At 43.3% G+C, this 27,688-nt stretch overlaps 1 protein-coding gene across 2 annotated transcripts in view; it reads right to left on the bottom strand.

The window, feature by feature from the left end:
- rars2 (arginyl-tRNA synthetase 2, mitochondrial) overlaps nucleotides 1–27,688 on the bottom strand; it is a 110,482-nt gene that overhangs the window by 11,137 nt on the left and 71,657 nt on the right. Inside the window, exons 14-17 of one of the 2 annotated variants that reach the window (XM_070885557.1) lie at nucleotides 16,687–16,811; nucleotides 9,711–9,778; nucleotides 6,991–7,100; nucleotides 1,740–1,835 (exon numbers count right to left, since the gene is read on the bottom strand). In XM_070885557.1, the coding sequence (XP_070741658.1) occupies nucleotides 1,740–1,835; nucleotides 6,991–7,100; nucleotides 9,711–9,778; nucleotides 16,687–16,811 (399 nt within the window). Of the gene's footprint in view, nucleotides 1–1,739; nucleotides 1,836–5,326; nucleotides 5,394–6,990; nucleotides 7,101–9,710; nucleotides 9,779–16,686; nucleotides 16,812–27,688 lie in introns of those variants that run through there. The other variant, XM_070885558.1, reaches the window with a different exon arrangement.

Below are 27,688 nucleotides of genomic sequence, written 5' to 3'. Positions count from 1 at the left end.
TTAATCTAGGGACTGGCAGCTGTGACACCGACCCGGATTAAAGATTAAGCATTTTTATTTGACCCAAAAATGTGAATTTTGTGCGCACATAATTTTTCCAACCAGTTGGAGGACCAGAATATCTTGCTCTTGGCAAGATAAGAAGCACATACCAAAAATGCTTTGGATGGGAAAAGAAAGCAAAGGAGCGAGTGCATGCATTGAGAGAGTAAGAGCACTTGTCTTTGTGAGAATGAATGAGTGCATGAGAGGCTTTTCCTTTACATATTGGCTGGGTGAATCGTGTCATTTTTTTGATGGTTGCGCCTATATGGAATATAGTTTGTCACTCGTTTTCAGCTTTTACCGATTTTCCTCAAATTCCTGTATTTTAAAATAACTGCCAATTTTACAAAACTGATTTTTACCTAAAAGTCAGGTGAGTCAACTTACACAATTTTCTGTGGAATTCTCTTCCAACTGTACCTAAAGAGGGTTCTGGTTTGAACTGTTCTCAGACACGCCATCAAAAAAGGTCAACAAGTAATATTTAATCGGTCTTTGCTGCCTGTGCCAGCTGACAAGTTCCTGTTCCCCAGATAGAATTCCAATTTTGTTTGCAGTCTTGTCTTTTTCACCTCATTCTCCCTGGTCTTTCAATCTCCTTGACCTCTGCATTCCTACTCCCACCGGCCTCCTTCTTGGGTCTAGGCAGCCTCCGGTATTACAGCTCAATCCAATTCAAGCACAAGGCGCCTAAAACCATATGCTATTTGGGAATTTTTGAAAAACTAATTCATAAGACTTGCATTTATATAGCACGTGTCATGCCCTCAAGGACTCTCAAAGCGCTTTACAGCTAATGAAGTACTTTTGAAGTGTGGTCACTGTTGTAATGTAGGAAACGCAGCAGCCAATTTGTACACAGCAAGTTCCCACAAACAACAACATAATGGCCAGAATCATCTGTTTTAGTGATGTTGGTTGAGGGATAAATATTGACTGGTTCACTGGGGAAAACTACCCTGCTCTTCTTCAAAATAGTACTATGGGATCTTTTACATGCACCCAAGAGGGCAAACGGAACCTCGGTTTAACGTCTCTTCAGAAAGACGGCACCTCAGACAGCACAGCACTCCCTCAGTACTGCATTGGGAGTATCAACATAGATTATGGGTTCAAGTCCTGGAACGGGAATTGAACCCACAACAACCACTAAGCCACGGCGGAAACCCTTAATGAAATGTCCAATTTAACAACATTAATTTGGATCCTAACTTCTAAAAATAAAAGTTGATGTTTTTACAGGGTTTTTTTTTTGTGTATAAATGTCTAAAAGTTTTGCTGAAGTTTGAATGTCCTCTCCATTCCCCTCCCCCAGGCAAACTAATCCTAGACCTCCACCGGCACCATTCAAGTCAGTGCACTCAAGTGCTCTATCATTTCCTTTAAATCTATGTCAGACTGAATGTGGCATAATATTGCACTGAATTTTAAGAAAAATAATTTTTAAAAGCATTTCTTTTTATAGAACAGAATAAGCAAAATGATCGAGATTGCTGTGTAAATTTAAAGTACAAAAGATTTCCACCTATTGTATAGTGTACAAACGATCAGAGGTGGATCTTAGAAGAGAAAGAACTTTCACTAACAGGTAGTAGAGGGAGCCATCACTCACATCTATAAAACAATCAGGAATTATACAATTATAGAATCCCCAATGAAAAAATAAACAACTGCGTCTGTTGTCATCTTTGTACCTTAGGAGATGCTGTAGTAAAGCAATTGCCTGAGGATCTTGTAAATAACTTGGGTTGAACGGTGTCTGTGCTCCATCTTCACATATTCTCTGTAAACTAAATTTAAAAGAAAAATTGCATTTGTAAATATATCTAGTAGAACAGGCAGTAGAGGATACTTTAGCATTGCAGATAGCATCAATGAAGCCATTGATCAGTCTCAGTTACTGAACTCAGTTTTGCAAGAACTCATTGACCAGATCGTGCATTTTAATTTTCCCAATTTGCTGGTCATTTAATAACAATCTCCAGTGTCAAATATTAGTTTGAAAACAGGTCCATATAATCTACGGATCTACTGACACTTACAATCCAATCTCAACAGGTTCCGTGCTGTAATGTAGATTTCATGGTGGACAAGAACTACTTCATTCTTTAAAAGCCTCTTTACCATTATACATATTTGCAGCAGAGGGAGGCTATTTGGCCTTAATTGCCTTTACTAGAGTGTGCTAGGAATGCTAGCACGAAAGGTTGTATTAAATAATCAATTTTATGTTCAGGACTCCATTTTGTGGCTAAAGATGATCTCTTCACAAATTTGCTGAAACAGTCAGCATCTTTAGAACGTCAAGAAGACAGCCTAAATCTCCAAGGCCTCTTGTGTAGTTAATACCATTGTCGCATTTAGATAGTTGTTTTGTTATTTGCATAGTTCTGATAGATAAATCTATCTGTTTTAACGACCACACATTTACCTTTAATAATAAAAACAGAAAATGCTGGAAATACTCAGATCAGGCAGCATCTATGGAGAGAGAAACAGAGTTAACATTTCAAATCGATGACCCTTCGTCAAAACTATTCTGTTGAAGGATCATCGACCTGAAACATTGGGCCCAAGTTTCCACATGATTTGCGCCTGATTTTTCGGAGCAACTGGTGGAGAACGGACTATCTTAGAAATCGCAATTCTCCACATTTTTTTTTCTGCAGTTCTAGTCAGGTAGAACAGTTCTACTTTGGAACAGAATTTTTTTCTTCAAAAGGGGGCGTGTCCGGCCACTGACGCCTGATTTGAAAGTTTCCACAGTGAAAACGTACTCCAAACTAAAGTAGAATGGAGCAAGTGAAGATTTTTGTAGAACTGAAAAAACCTGTTCTACACATTAAAAAATCAGGCGTAGGTTACAAATTAGGCGTCCAGAACGAGGTGGGGGGGGGGGGGGGGGGGGGGAAGTCATTAAATTCTATAATAAATCCTTATTTATACTTATACAAATAAATCCAACCTGAATAAACATTTATAAGCAAAGAAAAGATTAAATAAACCATCTTCCTACCTGTGTGAAAGTGCTTCAGGCAGGCCTTTCGGGACCGAAGGCTGAACGGGCCGTCCCGAGACTTCGGGCAGGGCCCGTCCCCAGCTCCAGATTTACAGGTAGGTGGCGCTGGGTTGGGTCGGGTCGGGGGAGGGGGGGAAAGAGAAAGAGAAAGAGAAAGAAAGAGAGAGAGAGAGAGAGAGAGAGAGAGAGAGAGAGAGAGAGAGAGAGAGAGAGAGAGAGAGAGAGAGAGAGAGAGAGAGAGAGAGCGAGAGCGGGTCGGGTTGTGTCCAGTCGGGGGGGGGGGGGGCGGGGAGCAGGAACAGGAGCGTGGGTCGGGTCGGGTCCAGTCGGGGGGGGCAGGAGGGGGGGGGAAAGAGAGCGGGAGCGGGTATCGGATCTGGTCCGGAGGCAGGGGAGGGGAGCGGGTGTCGGGTCTGGGTCCGGGGGGAGGAGCCTTATTCACGCAGCCCCAGTGAGGCCATTCAGCCAGGGCTAGGGGCTGCGTGCTTCTGGCCCCTCCCACACAGTTCGGCGCCTGGAGCTACTGCACATGTGTGCCCACTGTTGCGCACATGTGCAGAGGTCCCGGCACTGTTTTCAGCGCAGGGACCTGGCTCCGCCCCCCCACAGCTCGTGCTGCGCTGCGCCGAGGGCCAGAGGACCAGAGGACCTGCAGGTAGGTGGAGAATAGAGGATTTTTTTAGGCGCACTTTGTGGCGCGAAAAACGGGCGTCCAGGTCAGGACTGCACCGTTCTAGGCGCGTGTGGAAACTTGGGTCCATAAACTCTGTTTCTCTCTCCACTGATGCTGCCTGACCTGCTGAGTATTTCCAGCATTTTCTGTTTTTATTTCAATTTTCCAACATCCACAATATTTTACTTTTGTACAGGTTTACCTTTTATGTAGATGCAAGTAGATATAATTTTGTTTTTCAAAAATCTCTACTAAATCTCCTCTTAGCTTTCTCTGCTTCAGTGGAAATAATCCTAGTATCTCAAGCTCATAACTATAGGTTTTCATCCCTGGTATCAAATATATAATTACCTCTTGGCTTTTGTGGAGTTTGTTCCTATTTATAAAATCCTATTGTCCTTTTTATGGCTTCATCTACCTGCACTTACAAGGAACTACGTACTTAAACCTCTAGGTCTTTGTTTTCATCCACTCCCTTCAGTATCTCTCCATTGAATGCATAACTCACATTCCTTGCATTACCTCCCAAAATACATTACTTCATAATTCTCCATCAGTTTTCAATATATATTGAATATATAATGGGCTCAATTTTCCCCAATTATTTGCGCCGTATTTTTAGTGTGTGCCGTTTTTTTGGTGTGCATCATTTTTTTTTGGAATAAATTAAAATCTCCAAGTTTCCCCAAAGTTTCTGCGCCAGCGGTAATTCACTTAGGTTCATTTTTTTTAGGCTATGATTTTTTTTAACCACACTGGGGGCGTAACCTGCCACCCAAGCCAATTCTGGCTATTTATGCAAGTTTGGCCAACTACGATTCTTCTTAAGACGCCATATGTGTTGCTCTGAAAAACCTTCTGGGCAGTTAACAAAATCAGTGCAGGCAAGAGAATCGGTGCAGAAGTTCCAGTTCCACGGCCGGGACAGCAGTGGCAGAGAGTGGGTAATTATAACCTCTTTTACTTACGGGTTCTGTAGTACAACTCCATTATTGTAACAATCTCCTTTTTGTCTTTAATCTCAAATTCACTTTAATCTAGGGCTTTTGGTCTGGTCTGTCCACCCTGTCGGCCCAGGCTCGGAGCGGTAGCGGTTCTGGGGGTAGAGGGAGGCCTTTTGGCCCGGGCTAGGAGTGGCACCAGGCACTGGCAAGGCAGGGGGACCTTTCCAATTCAATTTATACAGTAGACTTCTGGCACAAAGACTCTAATATTTTCATGTTGGTAAGCTGCAATGTGCAAGGTGCTTGTGCAGGTTGCTGTGAGCTAGCCAGAATATCTTGTATATTTCACTTTCCAGCTTCAGCCCGCAGTGTGTCCCGCGTTACTCTGGCAACCCGATCTTTTTGGCACACATCTTAGGCTCCACCCACAGATTTTAAGGTCAATGTGCGCCGGGTCACATTCACAAGTTAAAACGGGGAAACTTTCAACTTGTTTTTTTGGCGTAGTCGGGCCCCAAAAAAAGGGCGTAACTCTTCAAATACACCAAAAAACAGCACTGGGGAAAATTGAACCCAATATATGGTCTATTATATATTAAATTCAATGCATGGCCGTACATTTAATTGAAAACTTATTATAAATACCTGAAGTACCTGCGGCTGGCACTGTAAGATCTCTCAATGTTAACGGTGTCAGGGCTGCCTGCCATGCCTGTGTGACACATAGCAACTATTTTATAGTGTGAGTGTAGCAATCAGGCCACTGGGTTCCCACGAGTTGCTCAATTATGCTAACTGAATTTTTTTTTCCATCTGCCATTTTCATTCCTCAGTAACTTACAATTTCTAAAATAAGAGTTTAAAAATAAAAAAAAAGTTACACGTCTCACAATAGCATAGTTGCATTTATCCACCGAATTGCCTTTTGTGTCTTTTAATCGGAGGTGGGGGGGTGGGAGGAAGCTTCGGTCGGCTGTGGGGTGAGGTACAGGGATGGGAGAGGCCGAAGGCTTCCTCGAGAGGGATCATGCTCCTCCTGGCCCATCAGGAGTGCTGAAAGAGCCACTTACCTTAGTGAGCCAGCAGCTCCCACCTCAGTTCAGCAGCTGGGAATCCCACAGCTTGGAACACCTCCCTTTTGTTAAATTTAAGTGCTGCACCGATGATGTCACCAGGTCGCGACTTTGATATGGTAATTAGGTCACCCCCTGCCTTTTGTAGGAACCTCATCCGTGCCTCGAGTTATGCACTTCAAAATTTAAAAGGGGCGGGAATGAGGTCAGGTTGCCCGATCCTAATATTTGAACCCCCCACCACTACCTGAGCCAACCCTCTCCCTCCAGTCAGGAGGGGTGTTAAAATTGAGGCCAGACTGTCTGAACATGTTGTTCATCAGTTAAAAAAAAAACTTGTGAAATTGGAGGCCGCAGCTTGCTTAAAAGATTTGAGTGACCAACCAGTCTCGTGAGATCAGATTGGTCGCCTGCCACCCACCTGACCTGCCTCCATTAAAACCATAAGTGGTTGTCTTTCATAATTAGTCAGGAAGAAGAATGACTAAATAGACTATAGCAAAACCAGTGGAAATTCTTTGGAGGTAGCATGGCTGTATTCAATAAAACATTCCTCATTTCCTCTGAAATCAAGGGAGTTGGAGTATTCAATATTACCGCTGTATAGGTGCCATACCCAGAGTAACGGGTGTAGGTGGTATCAAATGGTAGCCATTATTGAAGTACTATCGGAAACAGTACTGTGCAATTTTAAAAATTTCATTAGCTATATTTATAGTTGAGGATTTTGCTCCTATCAACAACTTGCATTTATATAGCATCTTTAACATAGCAAAACATCCCAAGGCGCTTCACAGGACCGTTATCAAACAAAATTTGACACCGAGCCACGTAAGGAGATATCAGGACCGATGAAAAAAAGCTTGGTCAAAGAGGTAGGTTTTAAGGAGCGTTTTAAAAAGAGGAAAGAGGTAGAGGGGCGGAAAGGTTTAGGGAGGGAATTCCAAAGCTTAGAGCCTCGTCAGCAGAAGGCATGGCCGGCAATGGTGGAGTGATTAAAATTGTGCATGCACAAGAGGCCAAAATGGAGGAGCGCTGATACAGCACAGGTGGTGGTTATTTGGCCCATCGTGCCTGTGCCAGCTCTTTGAGCTATCGAATTAGCCCTACTCCCCTGCTCATTCCCCATAGCCCTGTAATTTTTCCCCATTTAGATGCTTTGCATCGGTAATTGTTTTCCATCGCCTTCATACCCTGCTACAGGTTTTTTTTGACTCTTTCGCATGCATGCCTTACCTACACAGCCTTGCATGAGTGTATTGCAGGAACACTCCAGTATCTCCCTGGCTTTGGAGGACACGATCCCAGTCAAATTCATAATCAGACAAAAGGGGACCTTTAAAGTCCTATAAGTGATATAATAAAATTAATTAGTTTTCTTTATTTAACAAAGAAACCTAACTTACCAGCTTGAAAGAAAATCAGGAAAAGTTGAGAGACAATCCAAAATTATGATCACTATAGTATTTCACAAACAATTTGACAAACTATGTTACATCCTACATAGTTGTAAACTTAAATCGATTGGATGGCATTTACATTCAAATCCAATGTGTCCCCTGCTGGCTCCAAAATACAACCCATTTAGATAACACACAATTTGTAGGCCCAACAGTAGGAGAAAAATAGCTGCTATGCACAAGTTGGCTGCTGCGTTTCCTACAACAGTGACTACACTTCAAAACTACTTCATTGGCTGTATAATGTTTGGGACGTCCTGATGTCATGAAATGTGTTATAGAAATGCAAGGCTTTCTTAATGTGCCAATTAAATGGAGTGGAACCATTCTTTCCATGTACTATACCCAAAGTCACAACAGCAGAAGTATACATGAAGCCAAGAATTTTGTCTTTCAATTTTTATGTGGAAGCAACATAGGGAAAACTCCTTTGGAGCCTTTAAAATACATTTACACCATGACAGCACATCATCATCATCATCATAGGCAGTCCCTCGTATCGAGGATGACTTGCTTCCATGCCAAAAAGGGATGAGTTCACAGGTGTTTCAATAAATAACCTAATATTCCAGGTCCCGAAATACATCCTGAAAGGTGGAAGATACCTGTGCGTGGATTTTTTTAAATATATAAACGTGTGGTGGCCGTTGCACAACAGCCACCACATGGGCTTGACAGAGCAAGGTCTTGGTCCAGTGGCAAGGATTAACCAAGACAACTGGAGACCAGCTCTGCTGCACAGACCTAGTGCGCACACATATCGCAGTATGGGTTGGCCCGTGCTGCCCCTGGATCCCAAACTCACGTCTCTCCTGGGCCCCACGATCATGACAGCACAACCAGTATAATGGAACAACAATGCGCAGTGACAGAGTGGTGGGTTGTGAATTCAGAACTGAAATGCCTCGATGTTATTAAGTTTCTGCTCTCTTGCGAAATAGTGAGTGGAGGTTAGATGATTCCCCACAGGGGGAAAAAATCCACAATGGGGCAGAAATTCCAAGGTGCATTCCCACTGCAACTCTGGCAGGAGCGTGACAGCATGGCTGGAAAACAGGGGAGAATCTGGATATACTAGATCCTGGCATGCACTGCCAATATCCAGGGAGAGCCTTATAAAGCCTAAAACCCTTACAAGGTCACCTATGTCACAGGGCATGGCTGGAGAGCAGGGACTCAGGCTGGGAATTTGCCCACACTTGTCCTGGTGTTCAAGTGGGGACCAATATGCCAAAGAGGCATACTAGTCGTTACTGTGGAAATTCACTTTTAAAGTTACATTTTCTGTTAAATGTACCCTTTTGTAGTAAAAAATGGAATCCCAATTCTCCCAGAAGTCCCTACAGCAGACAGCATGTCTCTGTATAAACATATTAGCCTTGATTGATGGCCAATTAATTTAGCAGCTTGGGAGCTCTCTGTGAGCAAGGGAACCTTGAACAGATCCTCCCTAACAGAAAGAGCGCCCCTTTTCTTTTTAGTCTTATACTCCTAAGTAATAACTGTCGCAATGATGAATCTTAGAAGTTCCAGATAAAGGCTGTATAGATAAGTAGGAAATTGAAACAAGGAACCATGTTAATTAAGGTGATTGAAGAACTCCTTATCTGTATTTGCTGACCAGCAAGGGCAGAACTGATACACATGATGGAACCATAACTTCTTTGTCTGTTTTCTGTATAAAGCTCGTGTGTTTTTGTATTACTGTTAGAAGTCTTCGCAGAGCCTTTGATTCTGAGAGACTTTTCCTTGTATACAAGTAAATCCATTAAAGGAACATCTACCGGGCCTGTTTAATGTCTGAGTTTCACTTGTTTTCAGTTATGTTGAGAGTCGAGATTTCGACATTACGCTGGGCCCTTAAAAGACTCGTAGGCACCATTTTTTTTTTCTTTCCTTTTATCGGGGAATCGAGAGCCATAAAATCATCTTTTTAGTTGGGAAACCAACCAGGCAACCCCAACTGCAGTCGGCCAATTTCCTGATCTGTGGGGCTGGGCGAGTGCCAGAGATAAGCCTGCTGAGGGCATGCAAATCAGGGAACCTCCCCCTGACCCTGCATACTCTTGATGGGAGTCAGCAGCAGAGGCTCCAAGCAGTGCTATACCAGTGCAGGAAATTCCAGACTGCAAGTTTTCAGTGTCAATTTATGTGATAATCCTGTTGCTCTTGTGCAACTCGGAGTAGCTGGTTTCAAATTCGTGTTGGTGGAGGCTTTGGACCAGAATGCCTAGCTTTGGCATATTTTGCATTGTGTGCGAATTATGCCATGGTGAGAAAATAACTTTAGAAGAGGAAAACATTTAAGACAACTCCACGTTACCCTGGCACATTATTCTCCAATATTGGGTTTTACCATGTAATTTTCTATTTTAGCTTGTCCCAAAATCACATCCATAAATTTTTACAAACTGTAAATAGGAATGTTGAATAAACTGTTTAAGAATCATCTAATCTCTCGCAATACCATGAAAATGGCCCAATGTCAGTCATTACCTGAATAATGAGTGCAGCAACACCCACTTTCTCTGCTGTATCTTCAGGGTCGTCTAGTTCCTTTGTTGCTTCGCATGAACAAAAATAAGCAATTACACATAAATAATCTGCAAATACTGAAGTTATCCTGGCACAGGTGAAATATTATCTCAAAAATTTTAACTTGCAATGGGTTTAGCTTCATCTTGGAAATATAAAAAAAGTATAGTGGATAGTAAGGGTCTATTTCCTTTGGTGGAGGGGTCTATTACAAGGGGGCATAGTTTTAAGGTGGTTGGTGGAAGATTTAGAGGGGATTGGAGGGGAGGCTTCTTTACACAGGAGGGTTGTGGGGATATGGAACCCATTGCCTAGAAGAGTGGTGGATGCAGAAACCCTCACCACTTTTAAGAGATGGTTGGATGGGCACTTAAAGTGCAGTAACTTGCAGGGTTACGGACCTAGAACTGGTAATTGGGATTAGACTGGATGACCTTTTGTTGGACGGAGCAGATATAATGGTAAGTCCTGCAGGGAATAGAATATGGCCAGGGTGGTCTCCTGGACTAGTTTCGATCGCCTGGATGGGTCGGAGAGGAATTTTCCCAAAATTTTTTCTCCCTAAATGGGACTGGGTTTTAAAATCTGGTTTTTGCCTCTCCCAGGAGATCACATGGCTCCGGTTGGGATGGAGTGTAGAATATTTTAGTATAAGGGATGTCGCAGTTGTGGTGAGGCAAACTGGTTGGGCTGGGTGCTCTTTGCCTTTCAGTCATTGTTCATAGGTTTATATGTAACCTTTAGGGCAGCTGACCAAGGGCCATGTGGCTCTTTGGCGTGGACACGATGGGCCGAAATGGCCTCCTTCTGCGCTGTAAATGTCTATGTTTCTAGGGCTAGACTTTCCACTAGGTGGCCATCACCCCCAAAAAATGGGCCTTGTTCCAGCGATGTAGGACGTCTCAGCCTTACTGATCGCTGGTACATGGCCCATTTCCCCCCCCCCCCTCCCCCCGCGATTTTCCACTTGGCTTTAGGCTGGCGATGTGGAATGGGTGAAATCGCGTTCGCCCACCGAAAGAGGAAGTCAAAAGCTTCCCTAGCAATGGCCTTGTGCGCATGTGTGAGAGATTCTTTTTTTGGCCGACTGGTTTTACTATGTTTCAGGATGTCTGGGGTCATCACACATGCTCAGAAGGCAAGGGAGGGGTAGAGAGAGAGAGAGAGAGAGAGAGAGAGAGCGAGCGAGAGAGAGCGAGAGCGAGAGAGAGAGAGAGAGAGAGAGCGAGAGAGAGAGAGAGAAGCAAGACAGAGTGGAAGGAGAGAGAATTGGCTAGTTTTGAATTATTGGGAGAAATATAATTGCGATAAATTTAACTACAGTAAAAAAAATAATTAGTACTGTAAGTACTATTTAAAATGGCATTATTGTGAGCTTCCGAGAGGAAAAAGGCAAAACCCTTTAGCGATGAGGTGAACGAGGCCCTGGTGAACGAGATGCATGCCAGGTGGGCTGACTTGACAAGGGGTGTGCATGGGAAACCTCCACCCAGTGTCTAGAAAAAAATACGGGTGGAGATTGCCCATGGTAACGTCTGCATCCCATGAGGCGAGGGAGCCTGACCAGTGCTGAAAACGCTGGAATAGTTTGGTCACGGCAGCAAGAGTAAGTTGCATTCTATACTTTAACAGTAATATTTTACTGATGCATGCAAATTTTGATGAGAACACAATCTCCTGCATTGAATTTAAGTTTGTCATTCTTAAATGTATTACATAAACCATGTTAAGATCCGGACAGTGATCTGAAGCAGCAGTATGTAACATTTTAAACTGTTGTGACCTCAAGATACTGCCAAGTCCATTAGCTTATGTCATGCCATGCCCTCTTCTCGTTTCCAGAAGATATCTATCAACCGGTCAGAGCAAAGGCGGACGGGGGGGCGGCTCTGCTCAACTCCAGATTTTATCGGAAATTGAATCACGCTGGTTGGCCATGACGGTCATTCGGCCACCATCCGTGGTCTGGTCGAACTCAGCGTTGCATATCGTGAGTAATGTGTACTGTGAAATGTGTCCAACAGTATTAAAAACTTAAATAAGTCACTGATATAATGTCCTGTAATTATAATGCAATATGCAATGTAGGGGAGGACGAAAACCCCCTCATTTTACCCAGAAGGAAAAGGGCTGTGGGATCAGTCTGTGCTGTGAATTGAAACCAAGACGGTTTCACCTTGGCAGAGCAGTGATTGGACAGGGGAGGACACCGGAGGGCCAATGGTGGGACAGAGTCAGCCCGAAGCATGGGGCTTTCAAGCCAATGGGAGAGCACTTGGTCGAAAACTGTGGGACTGACCCATAGCCATTATCAGGCTATTGTCTTCCCCATGTTTACACTATGGAAGGAAATTATGCAGACCTTCAGAAAACTAGGGAACCCAAAACAAACCAAGGGCCTACACAATGGCTACAGGAGGCCAACCCAATTAACACCTACTCAAACCTTGAGTAGGTTATCAGTGGAAAAAACCCGCAATAATCTAAAACTGCTGCATTTTTCAAAATCACAAAGCCCACCAATGGGAAGAATCGATTTCAGCAGGAGAGGCGGACTGGATAATCTGGCTATAAAAAGAGGTTTCTGACATAGTGTGTGTGGTTCCCTGCCCTCGTGATCCAACAACCAGCAAGCCTCTTGACACTGAAGGAAAACCAGTGTCCGAAGACACCGAAGATAGAAGAAACAAACCACCAGACTACAGAAGGCACAGTAGTGAGTATAACCTCTGGTCCCCGGAACTCCTAACTCAGTTAGGCCAGGAAAGGTGAGAGGTTGGGCATTGTACTGCTAAACTTGTGTAAAGATTTTCGTTGTGTCCGTTTAGTGGGATTTAGGGGGATTGTTTTGTTGGTGTATTGCTGTTTGTTGAGATATACCTTGTCAAATAAATTGGAAGCCTAAGTTCCTCTTGGATTCACCTTGTCTCAGTTCTATTGTATTACATCTCCTGATCGTGAGTCTTATGTCAGAACAGTGTAAGGGAAGCTAGGAGTGCCTCGAAAACGCTCAACTGTGTGTCACAGGCTAGGGAAGAAGGGGCTAGGAGTGTTTGACACTCACAGGTGCCTCACAGGTTGGCATAAGCTGTGGGGATGCACGAGTCTCAAAACCTCCCTTCATAAGCTGTGGACACAGTCTCTCCAGGGATGCTCTTGCAGCACTCAGGGTACCTCACAGGCCAGGCATAAGCTGTGAGGGCAGAAGCCCAGAGACACCCAAGGCACAACAACACTCCCAGAGAACCCCTTACAGCAACATACTGGAGATGTATTTATGATATACTAATCATGTCATGTCATGTCATGCATGCATGCAGCCCTTGTGCATAAGAAGCAGGGGATGCAGCCGCTACAGCTTTCTGGGGTAGTGAAAAGTACTGATATGTAACGTCTCTTGGTATTGTTCACCGTTATGTTCTAATAAGTTTTTTAAAAATGTCATGTGTGTTTTTAAGGTCAACCGGAGAAGCGCGTGACACTGCAGCCGTCCCCTGCACTCCACCAACTACTTCGGAGGAGTAAGAGGAGGAACACGACGATTCCCAGGAACAAGAGCACTTTCCTCACCTCGAGGAGGAGGGAGGAGGGAGGAGGACCTATATCCTGAGCTGCTGGATCCGTCCATTGTTGTGGGGGGGAGGCGGATGGACCTTCGATCATCTCAGTTGAGCAGGAAGAGGCACCGGGGACCAAGCCGTGTTCAGCCGGCAATGACAAGGCGCGATATATTGCGAGTGCTGACCCAACGGAGGTCGGGTCAGCGAGGTGAGCAATCGCCTACTTTGGAAGGGAGTGCTTGATCTCCATGTGCAGGGAGATGGTCGCGATAGGTCGCGAGCTTATCCAGGGGTTCCATCAGTTCTCCACGAACTGGAGCCAGTTCTCCACAAACTTCTCCAACTGGTCTGCCATGCAAACTGAGTTAGCACGGCAGACCTTGGAGGTGATCAGAGAGCAGACCGCCGCAACCAATGCCCTTTGGCATGTGTTGCTGGCTGGACATGGCGCTGCACCCCAAGGTGTCATGTTGGCTCAGAGTGTGACCCCTAGTACTCAAGCGAGTAGAGAGGATACAGTTCCTCCTGACTCAGCTTCGCCTTCCACTCCATCACCTCCATCACGGCAGGAAGTCTTGCCGTTGCCTGCTGCACGCCAACTTCGTCTCAGTCTGCGCAGACCAAAACGGGAGGCTGGTGTTAAAACATGGAGTGGTAAAGGATCTGGAAGGAAACACGGCCGCAGGTAGGGTGGGGGGTTATTTTTTCAATATACATGTTACATTTTTTTTTTAAAGTTCTTGCGTTCATTGTTGTTTGGGGGTGGGGGCGGTGTTAAAATATTTTTAAAAATTAGTTTTGTTACTTAAAATTTTTTGTTTAATTATTTGTTGTGCATTGTTATAGTTACGTTAAGCATAACATTTTTACAGTTGTTCTGCATTAGTTGTTCATTCTTTTATTATATCAGTTTACTTAAGCTAAAGCATTAATGCAAATGCCAGGCCAATGCAGGCAAGGCAAAAACATAACTCATATGCAACTTTTGCTTAACCGTAACTGTAAATGTGACAATCCACAATGTAAGTTCATGCAAAGCGCTCATAAATGAGCTGCTGACGCAACAGCTTAGCAGCCGCGTAACTACCACTGGGTACTGGTCTTTGGGGGGGGGGGGGGGGGGAAGTCGGTGGGAACATGGCTACATCACAAGGCTGATTGACCTCCCCTAGGTCCTCACCAGCCTCCTCTTCCACCTCGCCCTCCGGCTCTTCTGTCTCCCCTCCTTCTGGAGGTGGACCTGCAGCCCCCATCTGGCATTAGTTGTCCTCTCCTTATAGCTAGGTTATGCAGCATGCAACACACCACAATAAACTCAGCGACCTGGTCAGGAAACTCAGCGACCTGGTCAGGATGGTACTGTAGACTGCCACTAGAATGGTCCAGGCATCTGAAGCGCTGCTTTAAGTCTCCAATTGCCTTTTCGACGGTATTGCGTGTCGCTATGTGGTTTTCATTGTAATGTTTCTCTGCTTCTGTGGCGGGATTATGCAGTGGGGTCATCAGCCAACTGGCAAGGCCATATCCCTTATCCCCCAGCATCCAACCATGACCTTCTGGCTGACTGACAAATGGGACAGGGATAGCACTCTCACGTAGGATGTGCGCATCATGGATGCTGCCAGGAAATGTAGCATTTACTGTCAGAATTGATTGATTGTGGTCGACAACAAGCTGCACATTCAGGGAGTGGAATCCCTTTCTGTTACGAAACACCTCCACGTTCTTTAAAGGGGCTTTCAGGGCAATGTGCGTGCAGTCTATTGTTCCCTGCACCTTGGGGAAGTCTGCTATTCTCGAGAAACTCAAAGCCCTCGCGGTCTGTACCTCCCTGGTCATAGGGAAGCTTATAAAGTCCATCCTGCAAGTGTAAAAGGCTTCGGTCACCTGCCGAATGCAGTAGTGAATGGCGTGCTGAGAGATACGACAGATGTTGCCAGCTGAAGCCTGAAAAGATCCCGATGCGTAGAAGGCTAAGGCTGCAGTAACCTTCACCGCAATGGACAGTGCAGTTCAGCTGGTGCTGGAAGGCTCCAGATCCCCCTTGATGAGTTGGCAAATCTCATCGATGACTTCCTTCCAGAAGCGCAGCCTCCTAAGACACACGTTTTCAGACAAGTTGAGGTAAGATTGCATTTCTTTGTACCTTCGTTGGCTGTACGGTCGTCTCCTCTGTCTCTGTCTACGCATTACTCTGCCACCTCTTCGATTGATCTTTTCAAAAACCAGCTTGTGAGCATTTACTAGTAATAGCGCAGAAAGCATAGAACCCATCATCATCAATAATTACTTTCACTTTATTAAATTACTCTCTCTACACCAACCCCAATCTAACACTGTATAGCAGTCAATGTAATAGACCCCAACTATATCAATAATTGTTTTCACTTACTATAAATGCACTTTTCACAAAAAATGCCTAATCCACTAAGCTATCAGTAAAATTAATTATAATTAATATTCTGAGTTGATCCATCTATAAAGGACCCTTAAATAACTCTCAACTATCCAAGCACAATTTTTTTTAACTGCCTCGACCCTTCCTCTGATCTTCAAAATGTCATCCGTAGTGCCCATTTCCTACAGTAAAGCCCGGGAAAAGCAACTATTACCCAGCCTTGTTCTCGGCGAGCGATCAGCCTGGCGAAGTGCCGAAAGTTGGGATAGCCGATCAGTTCAGCGAAGTGAGCTGAAACTTGAGGGCTTATTTTTCCGGCAATCTTTCTGGCCTAGCTTTCACTTTTTGCTCAAAATGGGCGATAGAGGTCAGTTTTGGGCGATATATGGGCCTTATATGGGCAATGTGAAGTGGAAAGTCTAGCCCTATATGTTTGGACTCTTTGGCTTTATTGTGTTCTGTATACGAGTTACAAAATTTTCTTCTGCAGTTTTCCCATGAACACTCAGTTTTATTTCTGAAATTACTTGTGCCAATGGCAACAATCTGCATTTAACTTTTAAACTGTACATTATGTACAGCAGGATATAGATGCATGTAACCAGGGACTCAGATTAGAATGGTCCTCTAGATATCTCATAACACATTGGGTATCAAGATTCTGGATGCATCACCTGATGTGCATAATCTTACTTTTTATATCTAATTATCTGGTTATGCATTTGCCACATCGATGTGCCTATAACAAAGTAATGAAAAAGTTTCCTGAGCATAATTCATAGAATCATCAGTAGTAACATGAGTATCCCTGATGGCTCAGGTGGTAAACCAGTTGCTCCCAAGTTCAATTCCTGGAGCTAGCTGCCATCAGCCAGGATAATTCTAGCACTACTTGACCTTAGCTGGGAGGAAACCGTTCTTTAAGAAATGGTCAGATCGTAAAGCTCTAAACCTCAAACTTTAGGAGTGGAGTACTCACTCTTTGAGGCAGCCATGTTTTGCAGCATTCTGGAGCGGGCTTCATTTAGAACATCTTCCAGAAAAACAACATCTCCTTTCCGAGTCTTCATCCCCTGAACTAGCCCAAAGGGAACATGTTGACAACTGCCAGGATGACAAATAAAAATATTGTACATGGTTAAAAAGACAGTTTGAGTTTCCTCAACTCTTAACTGCAAGGCAGCTTAAACAAGAACAAGAAGCACATTTTCAAAAGTCATGCCATAGGTTGTTGCTAACTTGTCAGCGTTTAATGTTGTCTGGTGAGTGAATCGAACAGAAAAAAGTGTCATATTCATGTAAATTTGTTTTAAAAAATACATATAGATATGAATGTCAAGGTTTTATTCCTCTTAATTTATCCAACAGTGAAAATTCTACAACAGTTACAATTTATCCCACAAGACCCCGAAATAATTTTTTCAAAAACTTGGTGAATCTATAGGATTTTTCTTTGCTCCTTTTATTTATTTTATTCCCTTCTTTAGGTTATCCTGTAGGATCACCTGCATGAGCATGCAGGCTGGTGACCTGCTTTTAGGCATTTGTCTACGCTATTCTTAAAAGAAATTATGTGCAATTGTGCGTGTATGGGCTGGGGGGGGGGGGTTATTTCAATATAATGTAATAATCGTTCCGACCTAGCATCTAATATCCTTCTCCTGGCACTTGTCACGTTAGGACTGACCCTTGGAAAAGAGTCAAGCAGCTAACTTCAGCAATAGGAAATCAGTGAGCAGTAGCTGTAGCATGGACCATCAGTCTATTCTATTCTAGATACTATTCTGAAAGCATTAGCCATTTGACAATCTCATTCCAGTGGATTGCACAAAGGGATGTTAAACGATAGCTTAAAGGGAAAAATCGCTATACAAAACAAATTAGGTGTGCAAGACAGTCCAATGCTGATTCTCCCTTTGATTCTCCACTGTTCACGATAAGAGAAGATGGGCTTGTAGGGAAAACACCCCAAGAGCTACCTTAAGTGTGTCCTCAAAATGTAATCAGCAGTCAGACAAAATGCTAGGAAAGAAAACATCAAATGCAAACCTGAAGATTTGCCAGGGCCAGAAGTCAAGCCTTCAAGACCACAGGTCAGGAAATGGCTCGTTAAGGGAATCATAAAGATGTCCTGCCTTATTTGGACCAGAGAGAGTTCCTTTGTTATGAAATAACCAAAGCTACAGGATAAAATGAGTGACCTAGCATGTATAGGTATTGGTGGTTCATTGACTTGTAGGTCATCAAAGGTATCAACAAGGCTGTGTGAAGTAACGGACACCAAAACTTTTCCGACAAGGTCTTACTCAGCTTAGTCAGCAGATTTGCGGAGGCTTCTTTGCAAGTAAGAACATAAGAAATAGGAACAGGAGTAGGCCATACGGCCGCTTGAGCCTGCTCCGCCATTCAATAAGATCATAGACTCAGCTCCATCTCCCTGCCCGCTCCCCATAACCCCCTATCGTTTAAGAAACTGTCTATTTCTGTCTTAAATTTATTCAATGTCCCAGCTTCCACAACTCTCTGAGGCAGCGAATTCCACGGATTTACAACCCTCAGAGAAGACATTTCTCCTCATCTCAGTTTTAAATGGGCGGCCCCTTATTCTAAGATCATGCCCCCTAGTTCTACTCTTCCCCAATCAGTGGAAACATCCTCTCTGCATCCACCTTGTCAAGACCCATCATAATCTTATACATTTCGATAAGATCACCTCTCATTCTTCTGAATTCCAATAAGTAGAGGCCCAACCGACTCAACCTTTCCTCATAAGTCAACCCCCTCATTTCCGGAATCAACCTTGTGAACCTTCTTTGAACTGTCTCCAAAGCAAGTATATCCTTTCATAAATATGAAAACCAAAACTGCACGCAGTATTCCATGTGTGGCCTCACCAATACCCTGTATCGCTGTAGCAGGACTTCCATGCTTTTATACTCCATCCCCTTTGCAATAAAGGCCAAGATTCCATTGGCCTTCCTGATCACTTGCTGTACCTGCATACTATCCTTGTGTTTCATGCACAAGTACCCCCAGGTCCCGCTGTACTGCAGCACTTTACAATCTTTCTCCATTTAAATAATAACTTGCTCTTTGATTTTTTCTGCCAAAGTGCATGACCTCACACTTTCCAACATTATACTCCCATCTGCCAAATTTTTGCCCACTCACTTAGCCTGTCTATGTCCTTTTGCAGATTTTGTGTGTCCTCCTCACACATTGCTTTTCCTCCCATCTTTGTATCATCAGCAAACTTGGCCACGTTACACTCAGTCCCTTCTTCCAAGTCATTAACATAGATTGTAAATAGTTGGGGTCCCAGCACTAATCCCTGCGGCACCCCACGCGTGACTGGTTGCTAACCAGAGAATGAACCATTTATCCCGACTCTCTGTTTTCTGTTAGTTAGCCAATCCTGTATCCGTGCTAATATATTACCCCCCCCCCCCCCTCCAACCTCGTGAACTTTTATCTTGTGCAGTAATCTTTTATGTGGCACCTTGTCAAATGCTTTCTGGAAGTCCAAATACACCACATCCACTGGTTCCCCTTTATCCATCCTGTTCGTTACATCCTTAAAGTAAAGAATTTTATAATAATATTTTTGACACCAAGTTCTGTCTCACTCTTCAGTTTTTCATTTAGTTCTAGTTCTGTTAGTAGTACTCTGTCTACTACATGTAGAAGGGAGTTTCTATAAAATTGGAAGGTGCATCTCCGACAAACAGAAAGTAACAGACGTTAAGATTGTATGGATATAGCAGCCAGATATAAATGTGTCACTTAGATGCACAAGTTTCAGTGAGATCAAAGGAGGCGTGATGTAAGCCAGCGTGAAAGGTGAATTTACTCAGGAGCAGAGGATCCAGGAGGATCTCTACAGAAAGACATCCTTCAATCTGAAGGCCAACAGTATCCTTCCAGAGGAAGGCAGGACAATTCTTTAAAAGCGATACATTACAAGAGTACAAAAAGCGATCAAATAGGCTAATGGAATGTTGCCTTTTATCGCAAGGGGACTGGAATACAAAGGGTAGGAAATTATGCTTCAGTTAGATAGAGTCTTGGTCAGACCCCATCTGGAGTAGTTAGATAAAGGTATCAAGTAATACGGAGCAAAGGCGGGTAAACGAAGTGAGGTACAGATCAGTCATGATCTAACTAAATGCAAGCTCGAGGGCTTCATAACCTACTCCTGTTCCTACTGTTCCTAACCAGTTTCATCCAGCTTGAGGTTACATATGTTGTGGAAACATTGCCAACTAGAAGCAATTAGGGCTGGAAGTTCACCAACTTTGTCCCCGTTTTTACGGTGATATTTTGCTGTTTTTGGTGAAAAACAGTGATCCACTAGTTTAGCTGAAAAGCAGACCGCCAGCGTGCAAGACTGGAAATACCACCATCACCCGAGTTTTGTCCTTTGGCGCACCCGTATTCTGAGCGAAAAAAAACACCCGTGAAAAACCTACATTGCAGCCCCAAGAACAGCATGAAGAGCTGCAAAAAAGGTAAGTTAACGCTTTTATTTTTTAATTCTTTTTCAGCGATTCAATAGTTAAGTGTCTTGTGGCTGGTTTTTTTTTGTGTTTTCCCCCTCCCTAGGCCCAACTCGCAGCAGTAATCGGCCTCGGACTAAAGTTGGCGAGGATCGCGGTTTCCGCCGCAAATCCTCATGCAACGCCGCTTTTTACCGCTGGCCGCATTTTTTAACGAAACTTAGGTCTATAAAAAGTGGTGGTGTGATTAGCGGTATTTTTGGTGAAAAATGCCAAAAAAATATCGCCATCACCAAGACAAATTTCTAGCCCTATAGACTTTAATTTACTCAATAGACTGGCATTCTAATGTTAATTATCTAAGGTGTCTAATCCACGTCACCAATTCATATCAATCATGGCACTCATCTCAATCAGTCGTTACAGCTTAATTACTGTGACATAACCTCATTCATCGCGTCAATTAACCCTTCTACTAGTGTTTAAGTTTAAATGTTGCTATTTATGTTTCTAAGGTTAATAAAGTGACTTCTTTGATAATTGACAAGAATGGGGTTATTCACTCAGAAGCTTGTGTGTGGTTTAATTGGAGATTAGTAAAGTAAAAGCTGATATAATCCAAACAGGTTGATGCAAGATGGTTTGGCAAGACAAATTTGGGCATCTTTCACTCCTTGGAATAAACTGCACAGTATACCCGAGATGAGGACTTAGGGTGAAAGGGTTAAAAGATTCATCTGGTGCTCGATAAATATTCTGGTCAGAAAATATATCCCAGTGTTCTTACAGGTCCCACCTTGTTCCCTCCCACGCTGCTCTTGTGTATCGGTCTGCCTCAGATGGGGGAAACATACCATGTGGGGAAATTGCCGGGCTGACCCAGCTACCTAACATTCCACACCATCTTGCTACCTCTGTGTTTACATATGATATTTAATAGATGTCTTGAGGAATTTTGAGTATGTGGAAATCAATATTGATATGGTCGAGTTAACTTGCAATCACAAGAGGAACTGGGAAGCATATGCAATCTGTACCATGGTCACAAGTTACATGGGGACTGATCACCTTACCTAGGAAATGCACTCTATTGACAAGTGCTTAGGAGTCAAACATATTTCCTGCTGCAGAACAGCAAGATGTAGAAAATAATTTCCTTTATTAAGTCAGGAAGGAGACAACAGCCTAGAAATTGGCATCCTTAGCACCTTCCGTTATTGCCTCCAGGGGCTGGGGGGGGGTGGGGTCAATAGCGGGACGTTAACAACTTACTGACCAGGCACGGTGAGATGAACAACTCCCGCTAATTTGGCAGAGAGGTTTGCGGCAGCGGTAACACTTTGCACCACGATCTCCTGCGCCTGGAGATCGTGACGTCATTGTCGCGCACATCGCCCAGGACCCAAACTTCATTTCCGTCCCCTGCAACATCGCTGGGCGAAAACACCGACAGCTGCAGGAGGCGTTGTTTGGGAGGCCAGGAGCTTTGGAGGCGCAAGTAAAAGGGGATGTTGGCGCAGGTCCCAATGCAGAGCCTGCAGCAAAGGACCTTCCCTTTAAGGGAGGGAAGGAGCCTCGGATCGTGCAGCACTGCACGGGACATTGTGCAGCGCTGGAAAACTACCGCCTCGCCTGCGTCCTTTAGTGCTCCGGGAAAGAAGAGGAGCGCTTGATTTAGTGCTGCACTTCCTGCCTGGCGCGCGATCAAATTTGGAAAAAGCTGGGAATCATTAGGGCCTGGCGCTAATTTTCCCAGCTTTCAAAAGTTAGCAACCAAAATAGGGCGTTACTGAATTTCTCCCCCAATGAGCTCAAAGTCCCTCATGTCCTGAATGGAATTATTTTCCCACATCACACTCCTTTTAATATATATATATCTCACATATAAATGCACACTTAATTCTGTGGACAAAAAATATATATATTTAAGAGTTAAAATGACAGATGTCATTGCTGACAGATACGGGGATCAGTAATGGATTATATAAAATTTGATGATATATTTTGAGATTAAGTGCCCTGGGATTTTTTTTTTTAAAAAAAGACTTCAGCTAGCGATTTCCCAATATCTGTAGCTATGATGTCAGGTCATGTTGTTTGAAGTCCAGTAACTCTTTGAACGCAGCTAAATTATAGACTCTCTATAGAACAGTGGATGTGCCATTCTATCTATTCAAGTGCCAAAAGACAGCTCAAGCTTGAACTGCTTGGAAGATATAATTGGTTAAAAGTTGGTTTGGATCTCTTTGGAGTAGGTCTATCTGTGTGTGGCAGGTTATGTGCTTTCAGTTAACTTGGAAGCTGCACATCTGAGGCACAGCAGTGAGCAGGGACTACATGGCACTTACATCCATGTTTAGCTTCAACAAAACTCAGTTTAATGCATGCTGAAAAGAAGAAATAACCTCAAAACAATCTGACAACTTAATCTCAAAATAATTTAATATACTTATGCTATAAAAAGTGTACCTGGCTTCTGTCCACAGAAATCCTAAACCAGGGGGTGGTGGTGGTTGAGGTTGGGGGGGGGGGGGGGGGGGGGGCAGAGAGAGAAATGCAACAGGCACTACTTCTGCTTGCCCCCACCGCCAGTTTGGGAGCATGTCTTGGGGTGCTCCCGCGTTTACCCAGTTATCCTGCCATATGTGCACATGATAGGCCCAGCAGAACCTACATCTATTGAGAACCTAAAATAAATGGAAATTTACCCCAGAGTGATCAACTGCCGTTCCTACAGGAGCCAAACATTACCCTAGTAAAAAATAAATAAAAATTCCTGGCCACTTTCGGTGTGTTCATTCTGGACCTTGGGCTCTGCCTCAGAGTAGCAGAATGCTGCTCGGACTTTCAGCTGCCTCAGTGATTGTGCCTCTACAGTCGTTGTTGGCCACCCTGATTATTTAAATGGGCCCATTCTGGGGACAGGTCAACAGTAGGTAAAAGCTGTGGGTAGAAGTTCTGCACTTCCGCCAGCACAATGACACCATAGAATTTATTTCCTTTTATTTGTTAATCTCATTTGTTAGATTTTTTTGCTTTTGGATAATTTTACTTCTTAGAATAAATGTTTAATTAGTTTGGCCTGGTCTATCAGCAACTATTTGGAGAGATCAGGTGTAAAAGGAGTCATCCTTTGCAGGTGCCTACTACAATGATACAAGGATTCATTGTTCACCCTGCAATCTGCTATCCCAAATATTTCATCGAAACAAAAGTTTCAGCCATAGAAATCTGACTTTAGAAGCGCAAAAGAAAACATGTAATTGGAAGTAGCCAAAATTGTAACCACTAGCGCAAAATATAAAAACAGATAGCAAGAGTTTCTACAGGTATGTAAAAAGGAAAAGAGTGGCTAAAATAAATGTTGGTCTCTTAGAGGACATGACCGGGGAATTAGTAATGGGAAACATTGAGATGGCAAAAACTCTGAACAAATATTTTGTATCAGTCTTTACAGTAGAGGACACTAACAATATTCCGACAGTGGATAGTCAAGGGGCTATAGGGGAGAAGGAACTTAACACAATCACAATCACTAAGAAGGTGGTACTTAGTAACATATTGGAACTAAAGGCAGATAAATCCCCTGGACCGGATGGCTTGCATCCTTGGGTCTTAAGAGAAGTAACGGCAGGGATTGTGGATGCATTGGTTGTAATTTACCAAAATCCCCTGGATTCTGGGGAGGTCCCAGCAGATTGGAAAACTGCAAATGTAACGCCCCTATTTAAAAAAGGAGGCAGACAAAAAGCAGGAAACTATAGACCAGTTAGCCTAACATCTGTGAATGGGAAAATGTTGGAGTCCATTATTAAAGAAGCAGTAACAGGACATTTAGAAAAACAAAATTCAGTCAGGCAGAGTCAGCATGGATTTATGAAGGGGAAGTCATGTTTGACAAATTTGCTGGAGTTCTTTGAAGATGTAACAAACAGGTGGATAAAGGGGAACCAGTGGATGTGGTATATTTGGACTTCCAGAAGGCATTTGACAAGGTGCCACATAAAAGGTTACTGCACAAGATAAAAGTTCGCAGGGTTGGGGATAATATATTAGCATGGATAGAGGATTGGCTAACTAACAGAACAGAGAGTCGGGATAAATGGTTCACTCTCTGGTTGGCAACTAGTAACTAACTAGTGGGGTGCCGCAGGGATCACTGCTGGGACTCCAACTATTTATAATTTATATTAACGACTTGGAAGAAGGGACTGAGTGTAATGTAGCCAAGTTTGCTGACGATACAAAGATGGGAGGAAAAGCAATGTGTGAGGAGGACACAAAAAATCTGCAAAAGGACATAGACAGGCTAAGTGAGTGGGCAAAAATTTGGCAGATGGGAGTATAATGTTGGAAAGTGTGAGGTCATGCACTTTGGCAGAAAAAAATCAAAGAGCAAGTTATTATTTAAATGTAGAAAGATTGCAAAGTGCTGCAGCACAGCGGGACCTGGGGGTACTTGTGCATAAAACACAAAAGGATAGTATGCAGGTACAGCAAGTGATCAGGAAGGCCAATGGTATCTTGACCTTTATTGCAAAGGAGATGGAGTGTAAAAGCATGGAAGTCTTGCTACAGTTATATAAGGTATTGGTGAGGCCACACCTGGAATACTGCATACAGTTTTGGTCTCCGTATTTAAGGAAGTATATACTTGCGTTGGAGGCAGTTTAGAGAAGGTTCACTAGGTTGATTCCGGGGATTGACTTATGAGGAAAGGTCGAATAGGCTCATTGGAATTCAGAAGAATGAGAGGTGATCTTATCGAGACGTATAAGATTATGAGGGGGTTTGACAGGGTGGATGCAGAGAGGATGTTTTCACTGATGGGGGAGACTCGAACTAGAGGGCAACATTTTAGAATAAGGGGCCGCCTATTTAAAACAGAAATAAGGAAACATTTCTTCTATCATAGGGTTGTGAATCTGTGGAATTCGCTGCCTCAGAGTACTGTGGAAGCTGGGACATTGAATAAATTTAAGACAGAAATAGACAGTTTCTTAAACGACAAAGGGATAAGGGGATATGGGGAGCGGGCAGGGAGGTGGAGCGGAGACCACGATCAGATCAGCTATGATCTTATTGAAAGGCGGAGCAGGCTCGAGAGGCCATATGGCCTACTCCTGTTCCTATTTATGTTCTTATACCATAATAAATAGGTGCAATAGGCCATTCGGCCCCGCAAGCCTGCTCCACCATTCAATACAATCATAGCTAATCTGATCATGGAATCAACTCCACTTTCCTGCCCGCACCCCATAACCGTTTGCTTCCTTATCACTCAAAAATCTGTCGATCTTCAACTTAAATATATTCAATGACCCAGCCTCTACAGCTCTCTGGGGAAGAGAATTCCATAGATTTACAACCCTCGGAAGAAATTCCTCAGTTCAGTTTTAAATGGACGATCCCTTATTCTGAGACTATGCCCCCTAGTTCTAGACTCCCCTATGAGTGGAAATATCCTCTCTGCGTCTACCTTGTCGAGCCCCCTCATTATCTTATATGTTTCGATAAGATCACATCTCATTCTTCTGAACTCCAATGAGTATAAGCCCAATCTACTCAACCTATCTTCACAAGTCAAACCCCTCATCTCCAGAATCAACCTAGTGAACCTTCTCTGAACTGCCTCCAATGCAAGTATATCATTTCTTAAATAAGGAGACCAAAACTGTACACAGTACTCCAGGTGTGGCCTCACCAATACCCTGTACAGTTGTAGCAGGACTTCTCTGCTTTTATACTCCATCTCCCTTGTAATAATGGCCAACATTGCATTTTCCTTTCTGATTACTTGCTGTACCTGCATACTAACATTTTGTGTTTCATGCACAAGGACCCCTAGGTCCCTCTGTACTGCAGCACTTTGCAATTTTTCTCCATTTAAATAATTTTATTTTTTATTTTTTCTGCCAAAGTGGATAACCCCACATTTTCCTCCATTATATTCCATCTGCCAAATTTTTGCCCACTCACTTAGCCTGTCTATATCCCTTTGCAGATTTTTTGTATCCTCCTCAAAACTTGCTTTCACACCATCTGTGTATCATCAGCAAACTTGGCTACATTACACTCAGTCTCTTCATCCAAGTCATTAATATAGAATGTAAATAGTTGAAGCCCCAGCACCAATCCCTGTGGCACCCCACTGGCAATACTGTTTGCCAACCGGCATTTATTCAGAATTTCTGTTTTCTGTCACTTAGCTAATCCTCTATCCATGCTAATATATTACCCCCAACCTAGTGAACTTTTATCTTGTGCAGTAATCTTTTATGTGACACTTTATCGAGTGCGTTCTGGAAATCCAAATAGAACACATCCACTGGTTTCCCCCTATCCACCCTGCCCGTTACATCCTCAAATAACTCTTAGCAAATTTGTCAAACATGATTTCCCTTCCATAAAACCATGCCGACTCTGCTTGACTGAATTATGCTTTTCTAAATGTCCTACTACTGCATTTTCCCAACGACAGATGTTAGGCCAACTGGTCTATAGTTTCCTGCTTTCTGTCTGCCTCCTCCTTTTTTTAAAAAAATAGGGGCGCTACATTTGCGGTTTTCCAATCCGCTGGGACCTCCCCAGAATCCAGGGAATTTTGGTAGATTACAACCAATGCATGCGCTATCTCTGCAGCCACTTCTTTTAAGACCCTAGGATGCAAGCCATCAGGTCCAGGAGACCTGTCCACCTTTAGTCCCATTATTTTACCGAGTACTACTTCTTTAGTGATAGTTTTAAGTTCCTCCCTCCCTATAGACCCTTGATTATCCATTATTGGGATGTTTTTAGTGACTTGTACCATGAAGACCAATACAAAATATTTGTTCATAGTCTCTGCCATTTCCCTGATCCCCATTATTAATTCCCCAGTCTCATCCTTTAAGAGACCAACATTTACCTTAGCCACTCTTTTCCTTTTTATATACCTGTAGAAACTCTTACTATCTGTTTTTATATTTTTTGCTAGTTTACTTTCATAATCTCTCATTTTTTTAGTTGTTCTTTGCTGGTTTTTAAAAGTTTCCCAATCCTCTGGCCTCCCACTAATCTTGGCCACTTTGTACGCCATTGTTTTCAATTTGATACCATCCTTTATTTCTTTACTTAGCCAAGGATTGATATCCCTTCTCTTTGGTATATATTTATGTTGTGAATTATGAAATATCTCCTTAAATGCCACAGTTTATTCTATTTTTCCAGTCCACTTTTAGCCAACTCTGCCTTCATACCTTTGTAGTCTCCTTTATTTAAGCTTAGGACACTGGTTTGACATCCAACTTACTTACCATCCAACTTGCTTACTTTTCAACTGAATTTGAAATGCAACCATGCTATGATCACTCTTTCCTAGAGGATCCTTTACTCGGAGATAATTTATTAATCCTGTCTCATTACACAGTAACAGATCTAAGATAGCCTGCTCCCTGGTTGGTTCCGCAACATACGGTTGAAGGAAACGATGCCGCATACTCTATG

The sequence above is a fragment of the Pristiophorus japonicus genome, chromosome 7 (assembly GCF_044704955.1).
Source record: "Pristiophorus japonicus isolate sPriJap1 chromosome 7, sPriJap1.hap1, whole genome shotgun sequence".
Taxonomy (NCBI): domain Eukaryota; kingdom Metazoa; phylum Chordata; class Chondrichthyes; family Pristiophoridae; genus Pristiophorus; species Pristiophorus japonicus.
Note: the sequence above shows the minus strand (reverse complement) of the source record. Positions and strands in the feature narration are given on the sequence as shown.